Here is a 25,182-nt window from a genome sequence, read left to right on the forward strand (position 1 = left end):
TTTTAATGTATTATATAGTGACAACAAGTGAACTGCTGTAGCTATGTGTAACAGCATGGGTAATTCTCACAGATAACATTGAGTGAAAGAAGCCAGACACAAAAAAATACTACATAACTCAGTGTATATAAAATTTAGAAAACAGGCAAAATAGTATGTAAGGATGCATGTGTGGGTAGAAAACACATATCTTAAAAGACAGGATAGCGATTCCCTTCAGGAGAAAGAGAGTAGTGATTGAGAAGGACACAAAGGAAGATTTCTGGAGTTGGTCTGTTCCTTGGCTGAAGTGGTATTAAATATGTAATAATTCACTGAACTCTACATTTTTGTGCTTTTCTGGGGGTGATGTTTCACAATAAAAAAGGTGAGAAAGAAAGTGACAGGTGTGGGGGTGGAGAGTGGGAGTTCCCTCCAGGTCCTGTGATTTCCCCTAACCTTGTTGTAACTTCTGTATCTGCCCTAAGAAGTCAGTATAGACATTTATTTTCCCATGGCACATCAGTCCTTCATTTAAGTAGTATTAAGTGGAATTTTAAAAAGAAGCCATATACACCCCCCAATTATCTGACCCCTCAAAGCCCTTTACTAAACTTCAGTTTTAATTTATTTGCATTATAAAGATTGATGGAGATTTATAGTTGGGATTCTCATCCTTAGCAGAGATATACGTTTTAATCTCCCTGCTTGGATCGTAAACTTGATGAGATCTGGAAGTGACTTTTTTTCTTTAATCTCTCCTGTCGCTTACTATGTAATAGGTGTTCAGGAACTATTTAGTCCAAAGCATGCTTCTTACATGGAGGTGCAAAATCAGTAATTTTCTTAACAATTATTGGTTTATTGCTCAGTGTCTGCTCCATGCCAGACATACGTTTAGCCTGTAGCCGTGTTCACTGAACATTAAAAATGATGTTGCCGTATGTACCCGAGCCTATTTCCTATGTTGATTTTGGCTTTAAAGATAATGCAAATGCACTTGCATACAGCCTCCCAATTATCGCTAGTCTTGCTTTGCTCAGTTTTGCTTTGTTTTTAAGTCACTGGAGTTTGGCTAAGATTTCTAATTAATTACCTCCTTCCCCTTCAAGATCTTTATCTCCAGAACTTTAGGAAGTGCAGTACTGAAGTCACGGACATTGTTTTAGGTAGCATATTGTCAGGAACTAAAGGTGTTTTGCTTACCCTTTGACATTGCCTCCTGGTTCAAAAATCTGTAGTTTAAGAAAAAAAAAAATCTTTGCATTCTGTCTAATATTCTAGAAAGGTTCTTTTCAGTTTTGCATTTAATTGCAGACTGAACTTTTAAAATTTAGCTTTGCTATAAACAAATGCATCTCATATACCTGACCACTACAGACTTTATTCTAGCTAGCCATTTAATTTTTCTGTTCATACTTTGAATCAGTATAATCTGTCTGTAAACTCCATTATGCTTTGTTTCCATGACAAATAGTCATTTATTTGAGAAACGATTATTTTCTATAGTGACAGGCACTGAAAATTGGTGGCTTCCTCATAGCGGTTTTTTAAACTACTGTAGAGCACTTAAATTTAAAAACTATTGAGGTGAAATTTAGTCAGAGATTTCATAGAGTTTTGTCTAATGAATATACTCCCCAAAGTGATCCATGGGCTAAGTCGAATGAGTTTGACTGCAGTCAGGACAGACTGCTTCCAAGATAATTTCTGTTTGTGATGACACATAGTTCACTTTTCCTAAATTGAATTGCCCCCTTCCTAAGTGAATTACTTTACTGATCTACCTAGCCATTGAGAAGCAATTTTGTTTTGTAGATAATAGTTCATCAGAACCCCTAAATAGCTCTTTTGGGGACAGGCAAATTTAAATACCTAAGAGAAGTTTTATTGGTTGATCATTGCAACCCTTTATGTCTTGCTGTATTTATCCTGGTTGCATGTTTTATTTGTAGCCTTAATGAAGAGACTTTTCCTTTTTTTTTTTGCCTTGGACTTCTGGGCTCAAGTGATCTTCCCACTTCAGCCTCCCAGTAACTAGATACTACACCCAACTAATTTTTTTTTATTTTTTATAGAGATAGGGTCTCTTTATTTTGCCCAGGCTGGTCTTGAACTCCTGGCCTCAAATTATCATCCTGCCGCAGCCTCTCAAAGTGCTGGGATTACAGGCATGAGCCCCCGTATCCAGCCTTTTCCTTCTATTATTTCATGATAATAGATCATATGAAGATTTATTTGATTACTTTTGTGTACTTTTATAACATATCAGTAGAGTGAATTTGGAAGTAGGACAAGATAAAACTGGTAAATTTTTTTTCACTCAGTGGTTATAAGTTTGTCATGTTTTCCTTCTCTTCCAAAAATACTCTATTAATAGTTCTCACCCCTGGCTGCAAAATAGAGTTTTGTGAGGAGTTTTTAGCTGGGCCTAACCCCTGTGATTTCATTTAATTTGTCTGGGATTGGACCTGGGCTTTGTAATTTTTTTGATGCTCTAATGGGAAGCCAAGAAATGAGAACTCCTGTGCTAAATCCTACTCTGTTGCAAAAGACTATTTTCCCCCATTCATCTCCTATTCTGTTACCTTAAAATGTTCCCATAAAATTATTTTTTTATTTTAAATATTAATAGATAGAAACGGGGGGGGGGGTCTCACTATGTTGCCCAGGCTGGTATTAAACTCCCAGCCACAAGCCATCCTCCCACTTCAGCCTCCCAAAGTCCTGGGATTACAGGCATGAGCTACCACATCTGGCCAAATAAAATTTTTCTGATTTGCTGTTTTCAGCTATGGCTTGTTCTCCTCCTTCTCCCTCTATCAGCCAAGTCAGTTCTCAACTATTAGCAATAATGGGAAAGCGTGAAAAAAGAGTACATTAAACCCACAGGTGATGAGAAGTACTTTTAGTCAATGGGTTTAAGTCACCACTTTTACCAAACTTATACGCAAGACCACAAATTTACTCAAATGGACTCATCTGGGTTTTACTACCTCTTAATGTTCTTGACAGGGGTTTGCATCGTGTCACCCAGATGGTCAACACCAGGAGTTCCTAGTTCACTTGAACATCTACTGTAATGAAAGCACCATGAAGAGAACAAGGAGCTCATAATCTCGTTGAGAAGGAAAGACTCATGGGGCCTGGATAATCCATGTCTTACATATAATCCCTAGAACTGTCTGCATTTTTGCAAGTTAATGTATATGAAGTGCATAGGCACGTGCCTGTTGCGTATTTAAGTATTAATTTTTCCGTTTTTCTCTCTTTCAGGCATCCAAACAATTGACTCTACTCAGGCTCTGTTCCTTCCGATTGGAGCATCTGTCTCTCTTTTAGTCATGTTCTTCTTCTTTGACTCAGTTCAAGTAGTTTTTACAATATGTACGGCAGGTAAATGAGTTTCTCTGTCTAGTCTTACATACTTAAAGGAAAAGTTTTCACCTTTATCATTATTCAAAAATTAAGATTTATATACCATGTCATATAAGTTTTTCCGTTTAAATCTTGGCTTCATCTCCTCCCTCTCCACCACGCCACCCTTCCCCAACTCCTCCTTGAACCACTTGACATACATCATCTGTTGAGACCTGCCCACACCATCTGAAAGAAAGGCCGGAGATGTGAAAACGCAGGAGCACTATTGACGCCAGAGCAGTGTTGCTCTGCTTTGGCTGTGGCTCTGTTTCTGGTAGATTACCAAGAGGTTGAGCTTGGCATAGAAGTTACTGTCAGCCTCTCCCAACATTCTTGCAGCTAGAAACATTGATAACTGATCAAGGTGATTGGACTGTCAGCTCTTTGCTGTGTTTCAAGCTAAGCAATGATGGAAATGTTTAAAAAAAAAAAAAATCAACAAAATGCTACAAGACTTGTTAGGAAGTCATCCCCTGGCCTGCTGTTTATCTTTTACAAAACTTACCTATGCTTTCCCCTACTTCAAATAAGGTACTTTTTTTTAATTGGAGAGGTTTTTTGTGCAGTATTAAAGGAAGATATTTTTCTTCTCTCGTCAGTTAATTGTATCCACTTGTTAAGTGTTTGGGAGAATGACTAAGTTTCTATAAGTCATGCCATTTTTCTTACAATTGGTTAAAAAAAATTAACTGTATCTTTTCTTTCTCTAGTTCTTGCAACTATAGCTTTCGCTTTTCTTCTCCTCCCGATGTGCCAGTATTTAACAAGACCCTGCTCACCTCAGAACAAGTAAGGATTTGGGACTTTCCTCTTAAATTATAAACTTACATAGGTTTTTCTGTCATATTTGATAGCATTATTAAGAGTCTAAATTTCTGGTATTGGCTGGAGCACAGAAATGCCAGAAGACCAGGAAGTGAGACATTTGATCTTTAAAACCAGAAGATGGTACTTCCTTTTGCACCTTCTCATGTCAGAGGAAATACAAACAAAACTTAGGAAGTCTGAGTCACTGTAATGTGCTTCCTACTTAGAGCATTGAAAGATGAGCAGTTTTTTGAAACAGTGCTTTCATTCCTTTACTGTGAATTGATGAAATATGAAGACAGTGGTTGAACTCAAACGTTCTTCTTTACCTTTGGTCTTTGGTGGCCTGGATATGCTACCTACTTGCCTTTAATCCCACTTTAACTCTGAAGCCACTGATGCAGGAAAACAAAATGCTGTGCTAATGGAGATGCTGGACACACTTACCATCTTCTAAATAGAGTAATACCATATTTGCTAAACGAATTGAATCGTTGGCATTTCTTCATTTTGTTTTCCTCGTAAGAACAGAATTTTCTCCATACGTATAGCTTTCCCAGAGGTGATACTGCCACTTGAAACTTCTAAATGCCCATGTTGATAATTGGTCCAAAAAGGACATTATCAGGTGATGCAGAAGTATAATTCCTCCACGCTTTCCATTGGTTACTCAAAAAAGGATTGGGTATTTTGGATTTCCAGCTATCTTGGTATTATCTGCTATTCTAATCCAGCCATCACGAGCTCTGATCATGAAATACTAAAGGAGAGTTAGGTTATTGAATAAAGTGTGCCTACAGTCCAATGAGTGTTGTGTGTTTTCCAGGATTTCCTTTGGTTGCTGTGGGCGTTTCACTGCTGCTGAGTTGCTGTCATTCTCTCTGTCTGTCATGCTCGTCCTCATCTGGGTTCTCACTGGCCATTGGCTTCTCATGGATGGTGAGTGACTAATTTGTGGCAAATTGTAATGTTACTTAATTGAGTTTTATAGATACTTCAGGATATTCACAGAGCTATATAGCCATCACTACAATCAACTTGTAGAGCATTTTCACCACCCACCCCTGTCAAAACTGATACCCATTAGCAGTGATTTCCTTACCCTCCACCCCACCCCAGCCCCAGGTATCCACTAGTCTCTACTTTCTATTTCTATGGATTTCTCCATTCTGGACATTTTCCATAAATGGAATCATACATTATATGGCCTTTTGTGTCTGGCTTGTTTCACTTAGCATGTTTTCAAGGTTCATCCATGTTATAACCTGTATCAGTACTTCCTTTTTATGGCTGAATGCTGTGCCATTGTATGGACACAATTTTATTTATTTGTTTACCAGTTGTTTCCACTCTTTAGGCTATTATGAATAATGCTTCTTTGAATATTAATGTACAAGTTTATGCTTTCTTATATAAATGGAGGCTTGGCACAATGACTCATGCCTGCAGTCCCAGCACTTTGGGAGGCTGATACAGGAAGATTGCTTGAGACTAGGAGTTTACGACCAGCCTGGACAACGTAGCGACATCCCATTTCTAGAAAAATAAATATCATCTGGGTGTGCCTATAGTCCCAACTACTTGGGAGGCTGAGGTGGGAGGATCCCTTGAGCTATGATCATGCCACTGCACTCCAGCCTGGGCAACAAAGCGAGACCCTGTGTCTTTAAAAAGTAACAATAAGGAAATGGGATTAGATTGTATATAATGCATCATATTATGCTCTATATTATATATGTAGTATATGTCAAATATATATGTAACCTGCATTATGTATGTGATATATACATCATATACTTTAATGATATAAATACATGTCTATATCATTACATAAAAGTATATCACATCCTTTTTAATAACTCCAGCATATTAAGGATGAATCCCTAGACATGAAATTCCTGGAACAGAACTTTTGCATTAAAAAAATTCATACCCATTATTATACTGCTTTACAGATCGGCTATAGTAGTTGATGCCCCAACCCTGTAGCATGTGAGAATTTCTCTGTTCATTGATGATAAGGATGAATTATGCGTTAGGCAGTCTGCTAGGTGTTTTACATGGATTCTGTCTCTTAATCCTCTGAACAACTCTTTGAAGTAGGTACTACTGTTTGTTTCCATTTTCGGAAGACTAAACAAAGGTTCAAAGAAGTAGTTCACCCCAGACACAGGCCCCTTATGTGGAATTCAAACCTACTACCAAAACATCTTGGAGGCAATTTCCGAAAATCCCCTATAATTTTCTCCTTAAGACCTTTTTTTGGTGGAGTAGAGGGGGTAGTCTTGCTCTGTCACCCAGGCTGGAGTGCAATGGCGTGATCTTGGCTCACTGCAACCTCCATCTCCTGGATTCAAGCGATTCTCCTGCCTCAGCCTCCCAAGTAGCTGGAATTGCAGTCATGTGCCATCATGCCCAGCTAATTTTGTATTTTTAGTAGAGACGGGGTTTCACCATGTTGGTCAGGCTGGTCTTGAACTCCTGACCTCAGGTGATCCATCCTCCTCAGCCTCCCAAAGTGCTAGGATTATAGGCTCGAGCCACCATACCCAATAGAGACGGGGTCTCATGTTGCCCAGGCTGGTCTTGAACCCCTGGGCTCAAGCGATCCTACTGCCTCAGCCTCCCAAAGTACATAGGCATGAGCCACTGTGCCTGGCCTCTCTCGTTTTTTTTGTTTGTTTTTTTTTTTTAAGACAGGGTCTCACTGTGTTGCTCAGGCTACATTGCAGTGGCATGATCAATGCTTTCTGTAGCCTTGAACTCTTGAACTCAAGCAGTCCTCTCACCTCTACCTCTCAAGTAGCTGAGACTTTAGGCACAAGCCACCACACTCAGCAATTTTTTTTTATTATTATTTTATAGAGGTGGATCTCACTGTGTTACCCAGGCTGGTCTTGAACTCCTGGCCTCAAGCAGTCCTCCCAAAATGCTGGGATTGGACCAGTGCAGTGGCTCAAGTCTGTGATCCCAGCACTTTGAGAGGCCAAGATAGGAGGATCGCCAGAGGCCAGGAGTTCAAGACCAGCCTAGGCAACATAGTGAGACCCCATCTCTACCAAGTGCTGTGATTACAAGCATGAGCCACAAGGCCCAGTCCCTTGAGACGGTTTTAAACTGTTAAATGGTATCATTTTGTTTCCACTTCCTCCTTTTTTTGTCTCACTCTGTCACCCAGGCTGGAGTGCAGTGGCATGATCTTGACTCACTGCAGCCTGCAACCTCCACCTCCTAGGTTCAAGCGATTCTCCTGCCTCAGCCTCCCAAGCAGCTGGGATTACACGCACCCGCCACCCCACCCAGATAATATTTTGTATGTTTAATAGAGATAGGTTTCACCATGTTGGCCAGGCTGGTCTCAAACTCCTGACCTCAGGTGATCCACCTGCCTCGGCCTTCCAAAATGCTGTGATTACAGGCATGAGCCACCGCACCTGGCCTCCACTTCCTTTATATATAGTCCTTATATTTCCACAGTTCACTTTCCTAATCTCAAGAAACTTTTATCTAACTACTCTGCCCCACAAAGTAAAATCCTTTAAAAGGGATTGTAATCTATCACCTTTTCTTTCTTTTGGTGGTTCCAAAGGGAAGGAGGTTAAAATATAAAGGCAGTCTAATTTTATACTACTCTTAATCCCAAATAATTTTTAAGGGAAGAATTTGAAAATCTGGGGTACAGGTATGGATTGCATCTATTCCTGTTACCTACTCCAAATAACCACAAAGCTACTCCAGACTTTGGAGACAGAGTTCTTTGGAACCAGTGCCAGGTCCAGGAGGCTCCTCTGCTCTCCACCAGGCAGTGTTTCCCTGCAGCTCTGGGGCGGCTGGCTCAGGGGCAATGAGGTTGGTGTTCATCGTTGTCTGAGCCCAGAGCCACCCAGAGTGATGCTTCCAATCATTCCTCAAGTTCAGAGTAGCTGAGTTAGTCAAACACTTTCTAAGTACTGATCTTACAGAATATATATACTTTGTATGATTGATCTTAAGTTTGCTGCGTAGCATCTGGTCCATTGTTTGGGGTTTTTATTTTTAATTTTGTTTAGAGAAAGGTTCTTGCTTTATAGTCCAGGCTGCAATACGATGACATGATCCTAACTCACTGTGACCTCAAGCTCCTGGGCTCAAGTAATTGTTTGGATTTTTTTAATATATGTATAATTTTTAGAAGATACTTGCATCAAATATATGAATTAAAACCAAGGATGTTCTGTTCATGGTCAGGTTGGATGGAGTTTGACAAAAAGGATTATAAACTGTTTTTTTCTGGATCCAGTATCAAAATCATCTTAAGGAAGAAATTTTAAACTTTAAGGCAAACTAAAAACTTGTCCTTCTGCATCTAGGAATTTTTTTTCCTCATAAGTGACTTTGACCACCAGTACAATGATTTGAAATACATATGTGCCAAGTTAGTAAAATGCCATAAGAAACTGAGTATTATGTGGAAACAAACTATCGAGTGGATTGCAAATTATAAAACATACAAATATAAGTTATGCTTACAATTTTAAAATATATTTGTTCTTGAAAATGATAAAATTATAGGGATGGAGAACAAACAGCTCAGTGGTTGGCAGGGGTTTTGTGGAGGAATGGGGTGACTATAAAGAAAAAACACAGATTTTTATGTTATATAAATATGTAAATCTATTTTCATTATAGTTATTCAATGCTTTTTTTGAGCGTCTACCATATATCAAGCTATTAAAACAGTTCCTTGAGTTTGCAGACCAAGTGACCCTCTAGACTATACAGACCTTTCATGACACAGACAGGGAAGGCAAAGTCAAAATCACCCATGCCGCATCTGTGTAGTAATTCACCTTTGCTGATTCTGACAGATTTGGTCCCTTGTTTCAACATCTCATATTCCCTTATAAAAACATGTGCTCTGATTGTTTGCTTCAGTACTAGATAACCCACTATATAATATAAGCAGTCTCAAGTGCAATGGCTAGAAGTTTTAAGTGGTTTATCAGACCTGATTTCCCAAATTAAGTATTAGTGCTTTCAGTAGCTTATGATTTGTGTTATGATACTTCGGTGCTTCTGGAAGTTGATGAAAAATAAGTTGAGAAAACAAAATTGCATTCAAAGTAATACTACAAGTTGCTTGCCCTGTTAATGGTAAAAGGGCAAGTGCTGATTTTATAAGGACTAGGTATTATTAAGAGTGACAAAGTGACAGCTATGTGCATTGGGCTTCTGAGAGTATCTCTTACTGATTTTTGCAAACAATGGTTTGTTCATTTAAAGTAGGAAAGAAGTGATTCACATATAAACTGAGCATGTAGGGGATTCTGAAAGACTTCAGTAAAACTCAATCTTTTAAAAATATATATTTTACAATTTTAAAGAATCTCGATTATGATAATTATTGGAGCACAAATAATAAATTTTAGTCCAAATCAATCTCATAGCTTCTTTTATTATTATATCCCTTAAATCTTACCTAGTTTGGCAGCTTCCTGATAAGGAAACAGGCAGATATTTCTCCTGCTGTAGAAATTCAAGTTAGTTGATTACAGTCTAAACCAGATTATTTGAGTGCATGTAAGTTGGCTGTTTGGATGACTGTGAACCACATATTCCTAAGCGAAACTGTTTTGTGATGGTGTCTTTAAATGACAGATTGAGAGGCCACCCCCATAATGACACACATAAATCCACCTAAACAAATGTGGAATGAGAGGATGAAAGCACCAGGTGCTACTGGTTTAACTAAAGTAATGTAAAGCAGTAATCACCTCGGCAGGCTGGTTAGTCTAGATGCTAGCAGGCACAAAGCCTGTATCACGACAAATGATATTTTAACTACCTTGAAGTCTTAGTCCTCCATGTGGTCTGTTTCTTGGTAATCTCACTGCTAACTTTTGGGTGGCTCTCCTTTCTTGAATCTCTTTATCCATGTGTCCAGACACACATGATATTATTTACATGTTTTACTAAGGGTTTGAAGTGCTTATTAAGCCGCTGACCCAAAAAAGATGAGCTGTCTCTCAGAACTATAAGCAGTGTGGTCTTTCGACTCTCAGCTCTCCCCTACCTTAGCATTGCATAGAACATAAAAAATGCCTGTTTACTGATAGTAAGTTACAAAAAAAAAAAAAAAAAGAGGCCAGGCACAGTGGCTCACACCTGTAATCCCAGCACTTTGGGAGGCTGAGCCTGGCAGATCACGAGGTCAAGAGATCGAGACCATCCTGGCCAACATGGTAAAACCCCGTCTCTACTAAAATTACAAAAATTAGCTGGGCGTGTTGGCACGCACCTGTAGTCCCAGCTACTCGGGAGGCTGAGGCAGGAGAATTGCGTGAACCCAGGAGGCGAAGGTTGCAGTGAGCCGAGATTGCGCCACTACCCTCCAGCCTAGCACCTGGCAACGGAGCAAGACTCGGTCTCAAAAAAAAAAAGGTCAGTATGGTGGAAGGTGACATTCTTTGAAAACACACTTTAGAGCAAGTCGGCAGAATTTTTGTCCTTGTGCTTCTGCAGACAGATCTGGGACAGGTTTATCAGACTCAATAAAGGAGGAATGGGCTGAGCACCTCTCTGTAAGGCATACTGAAGGGTCCGTTTTACTATGGGAGTCTCTTCCTCTAGACTGTATAGTTGATAGAAAATTGGCCAAAGGGACAAAACATTTGTTCCCAGTGGCCACTATCAGAAGTACATTTCCACTGGAAAATTCACTTCATAGTTGAAAAGTTTTGCTCCGTGTTCAGTGAGGCTCCCCTAAACCCTAATTAGAACTTTACCACATTTTTTGTCATTATTGCAGTTTTCCAATATTACTTATCCACAGATCTCTTCTTCCTACCAGTTTGCACTGGTTGAACTGCCCTTGTGACCAAGGAGGGAATTTTTCCTCAAAGAGAGCCTCTGAGCTTTTTGTTTGTTTCTCAGACTAGTGTTTAACTTGTTTTCTGTTATCACAGTAGCCTGGCATTCTAGCCATAGTGTGTAATACGCAGAAAGAGATTGCTCTCTGCCATGGATATTTTCTTTTCAGACTTATCTGCAGAATCAAAAATCATCTTGTAGGCAGTGATATTTGGTGGCTGGGTTTTTTAATTAGTGTTTCTTAATTAAAGTCTCTTCTTTGAAGTTAATTTAAGTGAAAACAGGATGATAAATTATTTTCAGGGCTACACTAAGAAGTATTAACACTAAGAATGGACTTCAGGGTTTTCCCAAACTGAGGTCTAGGGCTGTTCTGTCTACTCTCAGTTTCATCTGGCAAATTAACCCTTCAAATTTGGGAAGATTTGAAAGAGTTTGACCTATAAGTGATGATATGTTATCTAAAAGCTGATGAATATTGAGTATGCACCCTAGTGATCAAGAATCATGAGACCTGGTTTACAGTCTAGCCCCTACCTAGTTCAGGGGCTGACAGAATCTTGACAGATGTCTGATTCAGCCCCCTTGTTTTACAGCAATTGCTACTAACCTATGATTAGAAAATGTTTAGTGCCAGAAATCTAACAATTGATTCTTTGTTTTAAAATGCTACGCTTGGCCAGGCACGGTGGCTCATGCCTGTAATCCCAGGACTTTGGGAAGCCAAGGTGGGCAGATCACTTGAGGTCAGGAGTTCAAGACCAGCCTGGCCAACATGGTGAAACCCCATCTCTACTAAAAATACGAAAATTAACCAGGGCATGGTGGCATAGTCCCACTACTCAGGAGGCTGAGACAGGAGAATCACTTGAACCCAGAAGGCGGAGGTTGCAGTAAGCTGAGATCGCACTACTGCACTCCAACCCGGGCAACAGAGCAAGACTGTGTCTCAAAATAAATAAATAAATAAAATGCTACACTCTTGATGCGCTGAGTCCACACAAGGCATAGATATCTAGAGAGTCTATATCGTGAATGTGAGCACTGCTTAGAAACCTTACAGGTTAGGTAATCCTCGTAGAGAACATTTGAGCTCAGTTTGGTGTCAACATCTTTGTCCCTGGCCCTACTGGTTGTAGAAGTCAGTGTGATACAGAGATATCAGTAATAAATTGAAAATAACTGTAGCTAAATGGCTGAGATTAATCATTTACTTCCCCAACACTTTTGGTTAATATACATTTAACCTTTTAATGTACACTTAACCAAAAGTTAAATGTGTTGGTGCGGCTGTAGGAGAGAGTCTCAGGAGTATCTGAAGCTGCAAGGTAAAGAGAGCACCTCTCTTCACTTTAGCCTTGAAAGGCCCTGAGGAGGAGGTAAGATTTTTTAAGAGTTACTTGAATGACAGAATGAAAGGCAGGCAAACTCGATGACTAACTGAGAGCACATTCTGGGAATATGACATCGCTTGTGACAGTATTCGCTGGGTCAGTGGTATTCATTCCACATACCTCTAAGAGCCTTCTCTGAGATAGTCCAAAGGGATATATTCTGCCTCTTCATACACGGAACTTAGACTACAGTGGGGAGGACCTAGAGGGTCTAATTGGAAAGAGGGAGTTCACCTTAACGCAGACAGAAGGGATAGGGTGAGTAATAGGAACCAATTCAGAAGACACTGAGGCAGAGCCAGTGTGGTGCTCAGCTCCGTTCTGTGTAGGTTTTGCCTCCTGAGTTTATGTAACTTTATAATTAGACTTGATTAGTCACGGAGAAGGGAACCTGGTGACCTGAAGGCAGGAAATTATGTGAACAGATGTTTGACAGTGGCAGCGAACAGTACATGGGAAGGAGGAGGGAGGGAGGGGAAGGAGACACAGCAGAGTAGGAAGTGGGCGGAGGCGTGAGCAAGCTCTGCAGCAGCAATGAAGGATGACACCTCAGAACAGCTGCACATTTCCCATGTGCGTGATGAAAGGCTGTGATACACTGAAGATGAACCCAGACTGTCTTACTTGGAAGGTTAGGATAGAATGACACTGTCTGGAGTCATGGAAAACCTTGTCACTGAGTAGTCTGTCTGTTCCATATTTAGTTTAGACCCAGGTGGAGAAGGATCAGCATGAGATGAATGACAAAGCAAGTGGATGCTTAGACCTTATGACCTTTCAAGGCTTCTGCACGTTTAGAATGAAATAATTCTGTGGTAAATTGTGTAGAAAAGGTCAGGAAGGGCCAGGCGCAGTGGCTCACACCTGTAGTCCCAGCACTTTGGAAGGTCAAGCCAGGCAGATCACCTAAGGTCAGGAGTTTGAGACCAGCCTGACCAATATGGTGAAACCGCATCTCTACTAAAAAATTCAAAAATTAGTCGGACGTGGTGACAGGCACCTGTAGTCCCAGCTACCTGGGAGGCAGAGACAGGAGAATCACTTGAACCCAGGGGATGGAGGTTGCAGTTAGCCAAGATCACACCACTGCACTCCCGTCTGAGCAACAGAGTGAGACTCTGTCTCAAAAAAAAAGATTGAACTGTGATTTGGTAGCAGAGAAGTTAAAAAAAAGTCAGTAAGGGAGAGGTCATCTGCATGTGTCACAGAGGTGCATAAACTTAACCCAAGGAGCCTGACCTTTTAAAAGCTTCTGTGTCCAGCCTGTTTCCCCACCCTTCTTTTGGTTATTGGTGAGCTGCATCATTCAGTCTCTGACCCTCGCTCCCCACAGACTCCTGTCTCTCTGTCCATCCTAGGCCTTCTGTTACTTTCTTTGTGCCCTTGATGCCTTGCACTCCATGTATTCACTTCCAAGTTCCTGAACAGATCACCCCCAGCCAGTCTCTATACACAAACCTGTGTTCCACCTGTGCTCTGGCCCTATGGGCTTCCCACCTACTGCTGACCACGGTTGTTTGTTCCTCCAACTGGCTGCTCCCTGTTAATGTCCTGTTTATTGACTCACAACACAACCAAACCTTTGTTTCCTAAAGATGATGATCATGGGAGGTTCCATCCTTTCAAATATGCGCATGAGTTGATCAGAGCAGGGGCTCTGGGTACATCTCTCAGTGCCCTAAATATCATGCTTCAGTCATCCCTTTACAGCCCTGAATGCTCTGAGCTTTGCCAAGCTTAACTGACCCTAACTAATATAGTTCGTTGGGTTCATTTCAAATGACATGGATTTGTGTATATTTTACCGGGTTGGTTTTTACAAATTTATTTAAAAATTAAAGGAGATCCTAGTATAATAAACATCCTATATTATTATAAAGTCAGGAATTAGGTCTTGACCACATCTTTTCAAAATTCACACTGCAGTACACCCTGTAGCTCAGTGAATGCTTGATAACAATGATAGTGGAGATGAATATATATATTTTGTTCTCCCTAGTTTCACTACTGTCTTTCCAGTGCTTCTCAGTTGTAGGGATGAGGTGGCTTTTTCAAAAACTCTTGTGTTTATACAGCACCGTGCACACAGTAGGAACTCATGAAATATTAATATAGTTGTGTCCAGGGTCTGCCAAGCTGCTGTATTCACTTTATTACATATGTTAATTTACCACCAGTTCTCTGAAAATGAACTATATCTGCTTGTTTGGCTTTTTACTTTCCTTAGAATAATTTGAAATTTGAAGTTAATAGAACACAATTTTGTATTCATTCAGCAAGTATTTATTGAATGTCTACTCTGTCAAGTGCTAGGGATCCACAGAAATAATCAGACACGGTTTCCATTTCCCAAGAGCACGTGGTCAGCTAGCACAGGGAATAAACTCACCAGTGTTTAAACATCCACGCTGTCATAGAATGGACCAGTGAGTTAGAGACATTCAAACGTTCTGTGGCATCACATAGAAGTAGCAACTGGGCTAGGCACAGTGGCTCACGCCTGTAATCCCAACACTTTAGGAGGCCAGGGTGGGTTGGGTCACCTGAGGTCAGGAGTTTGAGACCAGCCTGACCAGCATGATGAAACCACATCTCTACTAAAAATGCAAAAATTAGCCAGGTGTGGTGGTGCACTCCTGTAATCCCAGCTACTTGGGAGGCAGAGGCAGGAGAATTGCCTGAACCTGGGAGGTGGAGGTTGCAGTGAGCCGAGATCACATCATTGTACTCCAGCCTGGGCAAAAAGAGCATTTCCATCTCTCAGGGGTAAATAAAAAAAGCAAAAATAGCAACTAGTGGTTGGATCAGGAAAGACTCTGAGAAAGGGCTCTGCCCTGGCTCTTTGAGAACAAGGATGAATTTTCCAGATGAAGGAGCTAGGGGCAGGACCTTCTGTGTAGAGCGAGAAAGAACACAGTGTGTGTGGGGATGGGGGGTGGTGCTGAAGGAGCTAGAAAACAGCCACAGGAACGCACGTTGAGTGCTTTGGCTGCACAGTGGAGAGCACCCTCCCTGCCCGGGGAGTTGGACATTCATCCCACCACAAGACCCCATGAAGAATTCCTCATCACCTCTGGCCTCATCAAACCTGTGTTTGCAGAACAGTGGAGGAGGAGAGCTGAAGAGGCCTGTACCTGCCAGGCCCTGGTCTAAACTGCAGGGATGAGCAGTGAACCATGCTATCAGGGAGCCTTCACTGGAGTTGAGGGGAGTGAGAATGTTTAACATTTAAAAAAAGAAATTTTGTATATCAGATGTTGAGAGATGAAAAATAAGGCAGGGGCAGGAAGTATAATCTTTAATTTCAGGAAAGTCCACCTGTCATTGAGAAGCTAGTACTTGAGTGAAGACCTGTAAAAGACGAGACGGGGAGCAAGCTGGGTTCTGGGAGGAGATTTGTTCCAGGCAGAGGGGCACAGCAAGTGTAGAGCACTGAAGCGGTGGCATAGGGGCAGAGTGAGGAGGCTGCTGTGCCTGCCAGAGGAAGTAGCAGGAAGTGACCTGAAGGGTCACAGTCACAGCAGGACCTTGTCAGCCAGGGTGAAGGCTGTGGCTTTTACTCTGTGGGAACTTAAGAGTTTTGCACCAGGGGAGCCTTAAAACCTGCCTTAGGGTTTAAGGAGCTGATCCTGTCTGCTGTGTGAAGAGGAGACTTGTAGGGGTTAAGTTGGAGGCAGAGAGGCCAGGCGGGAGGTCACTGCAGCAGTGCACGCCAGGAGAGGATGGTGGCTGGTGCCAGGCAGGGTGTAAAAGAAAGAGAAAGGGGTCAAAAATGACACCACAATTTCCATCTGCACAATTGGAAACACAGAGTAAATGCTTGGAGACAGAAGACTACCCAGGAATGAGTTAAGAGCTGAGTTTGGACACTTTAGATTCAAGAGGCTGATTAGCCAAATAAATATGTCCCTTAGGCCATAGGATGTATTAGTCTGGAGCTCAAAGGAGAGATTCAGGCTGGAAATAAAAATGTGCGAGTTGATGACAGTCTCAAGAGCCTTGAGATTGAACTAGATCACCAATAGAGGGAGGAAAAGATCTGAAGACAGGCCCACGGAGTTCTGGAATTGGGGAAGAGCTATGAGAAGCCTGAAAAGGAGTGGCCAGTGATGGGGGAGGAACAGGAGGGCACATTGTCCTGAGAACAAAGGGAGAAGAAGGGAGCCATCAGCTGGGCGGGTTGCTGCCTAGAGGTCTGGTAAGAGAAGGACAGAGGTTGATTACTGTGTCTAGCTCGGGATCCTTGGCAAGCCCACAGGAGCAGTGTCAGTAGAGTAGCACGGATGAAAGCCCTGCTAGAAGTGATTGAGCTTCAGATAGTAACATTTAATTTATGGAAACTAGATGGGAGAGAGGAAAAGCCAACCACCACAATAGGAAGGCACCAGAAAAGTCCAGAAGGTTCTGTGTTTTATAGGACACATGACTCCAGTTTGAGCAAGTCGTTAAAAAAAGGACTGTAGGCTGGGCATGGTGGCTCATGCCTATAATCCCAGCACTTTGGGAGCCCAAAGTGAGAGGACTACTTGAGACCAGCCTGGGCCACATAGCAAGAACCCATCTCTACAAAAAATATGAAAATTAGCCAGGTGTGCTGGCACATGCTGGTGGTTTCATCTACTCAGGAGGCTGAGGATCACTTGAGACTGGGAGGCAGCGGCTGCAGTGAGCCAAGATTGCACAACTTGCACTCCAGCCTGGGCGACAGAACAAGACTGTCTCAAAAAAAAAAGGGGGGGGTGGGGCACTATGCCAGATTGGAAACCAGCTTGGACAAACCGTCTATAAAAGACATTTTGGGATCTATAGAGAAATTTTATTAAATGAGGTGAAAATTCACCCAAATGGAAACTGGGGGTTGTTGGCTTTATGGGAAAAAAAGTATGTAAAAAATTCTAGGCTGGGCGCAGTGGCTCATGCTTGTAATACCAGCACTCTGGGAGGCCAGGGCAGGTGGATCACCTGAGGTCAAGAGTTCAAGACCAGCCTGGCCAACATGGTGAAACCCAATCTCTACTAAAAATACAAAAATTAGCCTGGCGTGGTGTCAGGCGCCTGTAATCCCAGCTACTCAGCAGGCTGAGGCAGGATAATCACTTGAACTCAGCAGGCGGAGGTTGCAGTGAGCCGAGATTGTGCCGTTGCACTCCAGCCTGGGCGACAGTGAGACTCCATCTCAAAAAAAAATTATACGAAGATATTTAACAATGATAATCTCTGAAAAGTGAGAATGTAATTTTTTTCATTTTGCATTACTGTATTCACTAGTTTTCTATAATGCAGTTAATTGCTGGGATGATGCTTCCAAGTGAATGAAGGGGATGCTATCTAGGGTGTGAGTTCATTTTAAAGCAAGGAGCAAGGACATTTCCACAACAGTGGAGGGAAGGCAGGAAACGAGAGTGAGGTGGTCTCGGACTGGTTTAAAGTAGAACATTTCTTGGGTCTCCAACAGCTGAGCAGTATGTCTAACAGGAGGAAAGCAATCACCCTAAATTCCACAAGTCCAAATGGACTGAAGTGGGTGCTTTGCACCAATTGCATGTGAGTTTCTGAAGCTGGAGCTTAGGGCTGCCTGATTTTTGAGGGAATGGCAAACTGTTCAGGGGCATAGCTTGTAGAAAGAGGATGAGCCTGGAGTCCACACTGACTGCTGTCTGCTGTATCCCGTCTCCTCCCCAGCATTGGCCATGGGTCTCTGTGTCGCCATGATCGCCTTTGTCCGCCTGCCGAGCCTCAAGGTCTCCTGCCTGCTTCTCTCAGGGCTTCTAATCTATGATGTCTTTTGGGTAAGTGTTTGTCGTTGGAGCCCCTCCCCTCCTTTGTGTTGAATTGAAGCATTCACTCCTGAAAACTATTAAGTAGAAGTATCTATCCGGGCACGATGGCTGAAGCCTGTAATCCCAACACTTTGGGAGGCCGAGGTGGGCAGATCACCAGAGGTCAGGAGTTCGAGACCAGCCTGACCAACATGGAGAAACCTCCTTCTGTACTAAAAATACAAAATTAGCCGTGCGTGGTAGCACATGCCTGTAATCCCAGCTACTCGAGAGGCTGAGGCAGGAGAATCACTCGAACCTGCCATTGCACTCTAGCCTGGGCAACAAGAGTGAAACTCCATCTCAAAAAAAAAAAGTATCCACAGTCAGTCTTGCCCAGCCGCTGATCACTCTCTCCCCAGTCCTGAATTGTAGTTGTTCATGGGTGCACAGTCCAATCCTTGTGTTTGTTGAGAGGTTGTTCAGTAGGTGGTGTGTGTGTGACTCCTAGGATAGAGGAGGTAACTGGCTGACAAGGCTCGCTGCAGTGAGGACCACCCTGTCAAGGGAGTAATCTCTGGATGTGGAGAGTAGAGACATTAGCAAGTACACAGGAAGAGCAAAGATTTTCTTTCTTCTCAAATCATACAGAGAAAGCGTTGCAGTCATGGCATTCTGAGATTCTGCTCTTAAGAGCAAGGAGGGCTCATGCTGAAAGCAGGTTGCTTCCAGCTCCGTTAAATACCTGCCTCTCTCCAACTCGGCAGGTATTTTTCTCAGCCTACATCTTCAATAGCAACGTCATGGTGAAGGTGGCCACTCAGCCGGCTGACAATCCCCTTGACGTTCTATCCCGGAAGCTCCACCTGGGGCCCAATGTTGGGCGTGATGTTCCTCGCCTGTCTCTGCCTGGAAAACTGGTCTTCCCAAGGTAGGACCTCAGGCTATGAAGGACCACACTGCCTTCCTGTGCCTATCTGTTCCCCGCCTTGGTCAATCTCTTTTGTCATCAGCATTCTAATCCCACCCTGGGGTCCTTATCTCCACGCAGCAGAAGAGGAAATTAGGATGAGATTCTTGGCTTACCAAGGATGATCACTAAGTGATCCAGGCGCTGCCTTTTATTACTGATTAATTTCCACAAACAGCCATGCCTTATTACTGTTTCCACTGTTTAAAGTTGGCTGGACAGAGGAGAATCTTGATCTTTTTTACTTGTAAGATATTTGTAAAATAGGTTCTAATGGTAGAATTATACAGCTCCTGGTAATATGATCTTGGCAAAATGAATGTGCTGCTTTAATCTTCCATCTGTAATAGTAGCCAGGTACTTACTTGAAGTGTCGGCAGTGAATGTGTCACAAATCATTGCTTGACATTTCTAGAGGAAGCAGCACTTAAGCAAGGCACTTCCAAGGTGCTCTCCTGAAACACTGGGGCCAGGTGGAGACCTCTAGTGCCAGTACTGTCACAACTTTTATCTCTAAACTCTTGAAAACTATGTTCAATCAGAAGAGATTTCCGTCTACCATGCAGATAAGTTCTTTGACTCCTTTAAAAAGCTCACAGACTTTGCACAAAAGGAACAGAAAGTGTTGCAGAGCGTGACATCGCTAACCTGTGAAACTGCATTCCAGCTCCACTGGCAGCCACTTCTCCATGTTGGGCATCGGAGACATTGTGATGCCTGGTCTCCTGCTCTGTTTTGTCCTTCGCTATGACAACTACAAAAAACAAGCCAGTGGGGACTCCTGTGGTGCCCCTGGGCCTGCCAACATCTCCGGGCGCATGCAGAAGGTCTCCTACTTTCACTGCACCCTCATCGGATACTTCGTAGGTAAGGGAACCAGAGAGACTGCAGATGATCCTCTCTCTGGCTGTCCTCCAACACTTGAAATTCAGTCAGGTCTTCTAGCTACAAATACTGGATGGAAGGAGAGCAGGAATCCTGGGTGCTGTAATAGACAACCTGGCCCGTAAGTGTTCTGTGTACTGGATAGGCCAATTGCCTCTCCAATAGTGTGTCTGAAGAACCTTGTAGGAAAAGCATGGTCAGTCCTCACAGCCAAGGACACACAACACACAGTACAGTGGATGAGTCTGTGCTTAAATCTTCCCCTTGAGTGTAGTAACTGTTGTATTTATCTCCTACTTGATTCAACAGGTATTACATTCATTAGTTCTACGTTTCTGGCACTCTGACCTAAGCTAAGCTTTCTAGCCAGCTGATGTATAGGCAGACAGGAGGAGACAGTTGTAATTGGTCTGGGAAACGCAGTCACCTGCCTGCACGTGCAGTCGCTCCCGCAGAGTGAGTGGAAAGGAGCACCTTTTGCCCTTGGTGCTGTCTCCTCAACCCCAGCACGGTCCTCGTCCCACAGCAGTTCATACACATGGGTTCATTTCAGTCCACAAACTCAGAGGGGCAAGGCTAGTAGTGGTACCCCTGTTAGACAGATGAGCAGGCTGAGGCTCGCAGAGATGGAAGGCCTGAACTATGCTTACGTTAGCCATTGTGGAACTTGAACCCAGGTTTTCCGCCTCCCAAGTTGCAGCATCACAGGAGACAGAGGCACACTGTCCAGCCCTCCAGAGGGGCTGGAGGTGGGGTTTGAACCCAGGAACCTGAGCAAGGAGTGAGACTTGGGTCAATCATGGGTCCCTGGAGTTGAAGGTGTTCCTTAAAGCTGTGCTGATCCACGTTTCTTCAACTGCCCAAGCTGGGCATTTCAAACCCAGCCAGAGAATGGACTACAGCACATTGGGTCTGTACAGTCACAGGACTTTGCCAAACAGCAGCCAGGTGACACGGGTTCTCTCTCCTGTCTCACGGATGCCCCTCTCTCCTCACAGGCCTGCTCACTGCTACTGTGGCGTCTCGCATTCACCGAGCCGCCCAGCCCGCCCTTCTCTATTTGGTGCCATTTACCTTATTGCCACTCCTCACAATGGCCTACTTAAAGGTAAGAGTAGCAGTTATAAGCCTGTGAAAGCAGTGCCTTGGATTGGCCTTGCACCTGGGTTTGTGCTCTCCTGGCTGAGGTGGCTCTGCTTAAGCCCGAGTGAGCTTTGATCTTGGCTGTTGTGTGTGCTACCTTGACGCTATCAAACGCTTCCAGATTCACCCAGCCACTGACAGGAAACGCTAATGAACTAGGCCACTACACCACCTGGTCGAGGGTTAATTAACTGAAAGCCCCAGACCCCGCTGTGGGAACTTCCTGCTTCTGTTAAGAGCATTGCCATCCCACCACCTAACAGCTTAACACTATGTTAAAGTTGGGGAATAACTAAGAGTGAATAGTGTTGGAACAGTGTATGATAAAACCAGAGTCAGAGAGCCCGTTATTCCCAGATATCTATTCTCAGCCCCATTTTACAGATGAGGAAGCAGATACTTGCCCAGATCACCTGACTCGCTGCCTCTAGAGGGTTGGTAAAACCCCCTTCTTGCTCAAGGAGCCTGAAAGCATCCCTTCTAGGGAGTCCTAAAAATGGTGTTTTACTTTTCAGTGGGTAAGATTTAAATGCTCTTTGATTTCCCACAGAAGCAATCTGATCTCAGATGAAGCATCAGAAAGGGGGCAGGGCACGCATAGTGGCTGACGCCTGTAACCCCAGCACTTTAGGAGGCTGAGGCAAGCGGGTCTCGAGTTCGAGACCAGCCTGGCCAACATGGTGAAACCCCGTCTCTACTAAAAATACAGAAATGAGCTGGGCATTTTGGTGAGTGCCTGTCATCCCAGCTACGCAGGAAGCTGAGGCAAGAGGATCACTTGAACCCAGGAGTCCAAGAATGCAGTGAGCTGAGATCTTACCACTGTACTCCGGCGTAGGTGACAGAGCGAGATCCTACCTCAAAAAAAGAACCAGAAAAGGGCCAAGCTCAGTGGCTCACGCCTGTAATCCTAGCACTTTGGGAGGTCAAGGCAGGAGAATTGCTTGAGCCCAGGAGTTTGAGACCAGCCTGGCCAACATAGGAAGACCTTGTATCTGGAAAAAAAAAAAAATGTTTTTAAAAAGAATCCTAGCTGTGTGTGCCTCGTGTTTAAATCTGTAACTGAGAAAGTCCCTTGTTTCCCAGGGCGACCTCCGGCGGATGTGGTCTGAGCCATTCCACTCCAAGTCCAGCAGCTCCCGATTCCTGGAAGTATGATGGATCATGTAGAAAGTGACCAGATGGCCATCATAGTCCTTTTCTCTCAACTCGTGGTTTTGTTTCCTCTTAGAGCTGGCCTGGTACTCAGAAACGTACCTGTTTAAGGAACTGCCGTGTGACTGGATTTGGCATTTAAAGGGAGCTTGTTTGCAGGAGAGAGGTGCTGGAGCACTGTTTGGCTCCTTCTCTTCCTGCGGATGCAGAGGTGGGGCCCCTTCCAGAGGGACAGGCCTCTCCCCAGCGCTCCTTCCTCCCTCGTTTTTATGGATCTGTACCAGACTGTTACCTTGTGGGGGAGATGGAGATTTGACTGTTTAAAAACTAAAAACAGCGAGGAGTCTTTTTAGAACTTTTGAACACTAAAAGGATGAAAAAAATTAGCAAACCGAAGTTTCTTCAGTGAACCCTCAAGAACTTACTTTGGGACCAGTTTCCTGTGGGGGACTCAGTTTCAGAGAACCGAGACAGAAGCTCTTCTGTCGTTATATTCTTCTTTCCTTTTTTTGGATTTATTAAATATTTTCTGTGGTGTGAAGTGACTTATTAAATCCACAGACATTGAGTGACTTCTTACAACATCCACGTAAGAATTTGTTGTAATGAGTTCATGTCCACCCAGACGTTGTGTTGGCATTGAACCAGGGCACGGTTTTTATACATACGTACATATATATATATATCAACACACACATAGATATATATGAATAAACGAGAATTAAATCCTGCTACGATCACACTGTGTAGCTGACAGGGGCTTGCTGTGGTTTTGAGCATGTCAAGCAGTTTACTGTGGCTTCCTTGTATATGGATCAGCTGCTGTCCTTCCCCTTCATGACTGACCCCGCAGTTACAAACCAGTATAGCATTTGTGCCGATAGACTCATGGACTTTAGGAGCCCTTACTTGGTTTTGATCAGTGTAGCAAATTAGGGATGAAGAGTTCAGACCTTTTGGTCCTTTTTTTCTGTTCCTAGGCTTCTCCCTCGCAGGGTGTTGTTTCATAGTTTCTTCTCGAGCCAATGCATGTATTATAGCAGCAGGTGTCTTTTGTGCTTTCTCATCATAATGTACTACTTGTAAATACATTTTTCTATTTTCTATTTTTTTGTATTTTTTTTTTGACATTTTGTTTCATTGGTGTGCTGTATATTTTCCATGCCCTCACTCCTTTAAGAAAAAAAAAGGAAAAAAGCAACACAATCCTGTCCTTGCTGTTGTGATTATAGTCTTGGTTTACCTGTGGTGACAACCGGGTGTGGGGACAAATGTCAAATTCGTCTGTGAGATGGGCCCTAAATTCCAGGAACTGGGGAAAGAACAAGCTGCTCTGTCCTGAGGACCGGACCTGTGCTGTGGTCTGCTGTGAGCCCAGAGTTCTGGCAGGAACTAGTGTTATGGCTGCTGGCCTTTACCTGAGCAGCCCTGCCTGGTAAGAAGGTGCCCATTGTTCAGAGGCAGAGAGCCTGCAGTTGGCGTGAGGATGCCTGACAACAAAGGCGAGAGAGGGTCCCTGCCTCAGTGGCTGCCTCTGTCTTGACCTATGTCATGAACTGGTGTGCTGTGTTGTTGAAGTCACTGTGGATCGAGCTCACAGGGGGCGCCCAACATGGCGTTAACAGAGTCTGAAGCAAACAGGGTGTTGGATTCCTCCATTTTCTTCAAATCCTGCTGAGGCGTTTCTGGGGGTTTTATTAAACCCCCATTTATTAAAATGACTCCTTTGTAGCCTTTGTCACATCATCTGCACTTTGGTTGTTGGTACCAAACAGCTCCCAGCCATCTCCTTCCTGTTCTGGAAGACTAATGGGATGACCCTATCTGGCCCCAGACCTGGTCACTTGCAGCTCTGGCCCAGTCATAGATACTCAAAGAGCTGAAGCTTCTGCTGTCCACAGAACTCAAAACTGCCTCTGCATCTGGTGAAGACCAAAAATCCACTCGTGGACTCACTCTCCTTCCTTCTCAGCCCTCAAGGATACAAATGGGGGTAGGGAGGCGCTCCAGAATGGTTCGGATTAAGGGCAAGTTCCAGTGATGGGTAGAAATAATGTTATACCTAACGCCTGTAATCCTAGCACTTTGGGAGGCCGAGGCGGGCCAGTCACCTGAGGTCAGGAGATCGAAACCAGCCAGGCCAACATGGTGAAACCCCTTCTCTACCACAGTTGCAAAAATTAGCTGGGTGTGGTGGTGGGCGCCTGTAATCCCAGCTACAGGAGGCCGAGGCAGGGGAATTGCTTGAACTCGGAAGGCGGAAGTGGCAGTGAGCTGAGATTGCACCATTGGGGCAACAGGGCGAGACTTCGTCTTAAGGAAAAAAAAAATGTTATCCTGGCAATTGGTCATTTTTTCTAACTGTCTTTGTTTTCATAAGAAAATTAAATTCCAAACAGAAGGAAGATCATCATTTTGTCACACTTCTGTGCAGGCTTTGGGGGGAAATACTCAGACTGTGAATGCACCTTGGATTCCAGTTGCTAGTCTTCAAAGCCCTTCCAACACTCCCTTAAAACTTGGGCAGAGAAACAGCAAATACTCTGCTTGTCTTGAATTCACCATGGTAGACATGCTAGAGTCCCTCCCAGTTCTGGAAGGCGTGCCCTTTTGATGGAGGGTTGAGTGGGTGGGCCGCACACGTCAGACTTCCAGTCCTGCTTGGCTCCCCGCTGCCTCATACGTTAATGTCCGCCTCTTATTTCTGTTTTCTCAAATACCATGGTTCAGGGGGTTTCTAGGAAATCTCTCGCATTAGGCATGGCATGTTCAGCACAGACTCCTTCCTCACTGATCGAGGTCCTTTTTCCCCACAAAGAGA

General features: G+C 43.5%; 1 protein-coding gene across 2 annotated transcripts in view; it reads left to right on the top strand.

The window, feature by feature from the left end:
* Positions 1–23,567, top strand: part of SPPL3 (signal peptide peptidase like 3) — a 139,292-nt gene extending 115,725 nt beyond the window's left edge. For both annotated transcript variants that reach the window (XM_012468945.2, XM_012468944.3), the window contains exons 4-11: positions 3,256–3,375; positions 4,110–4,188; positions 5,033–5,145; positions 18,132–18,238; positions 18,976–19,139; positions 19,846–20,045; positions 21,062–21,171; positions 22,293–23,567. In XM_012468945.2, coding sequence (XP_012324368.1) covers positions 3,256–3,375; positions 4,110–4,188; positions 5,033–5,145; positions 18,132–18,238; positions 18,976–19,139; positions 19,846–20,045; positions 21,062–21,171; positions 22,293–22,364 — 965 coding nt within the window. In that variant the 3' untranslated portion in view covers positions 22,365–23,567. The remainder of the gene's footprint in view (positions 1–3,255; positions 3,376–4,109; positions 4,189–5,032; positions 5,146–18,131; positions 18,239–18,975; positions 19,140–19,845; positions 20,046–21,061; positions 21,172–22,292) is intronic.
* Positions 23,568–25,182: the final 1,615 nt, after the last annotated feature.

The sequence above is a fragment of the Aotus nancymaae genome, unplaced genomic scaffold (assembly GCF_030222135.1).
Source record: "Aotus nancymaae isolate 86718 unplaced genomic scaffold, 86718_ANA_hifiasm-v0.15.2.pri h1tg000021l, whole genome shotgun sequence".
NCBI classification, from domain to species: domain Eukaryota; kingdom Metazoa; phylum Chordata; class Mammalia; order Primates; family Aotidae; genus Aotus; species Aotus nancymaae.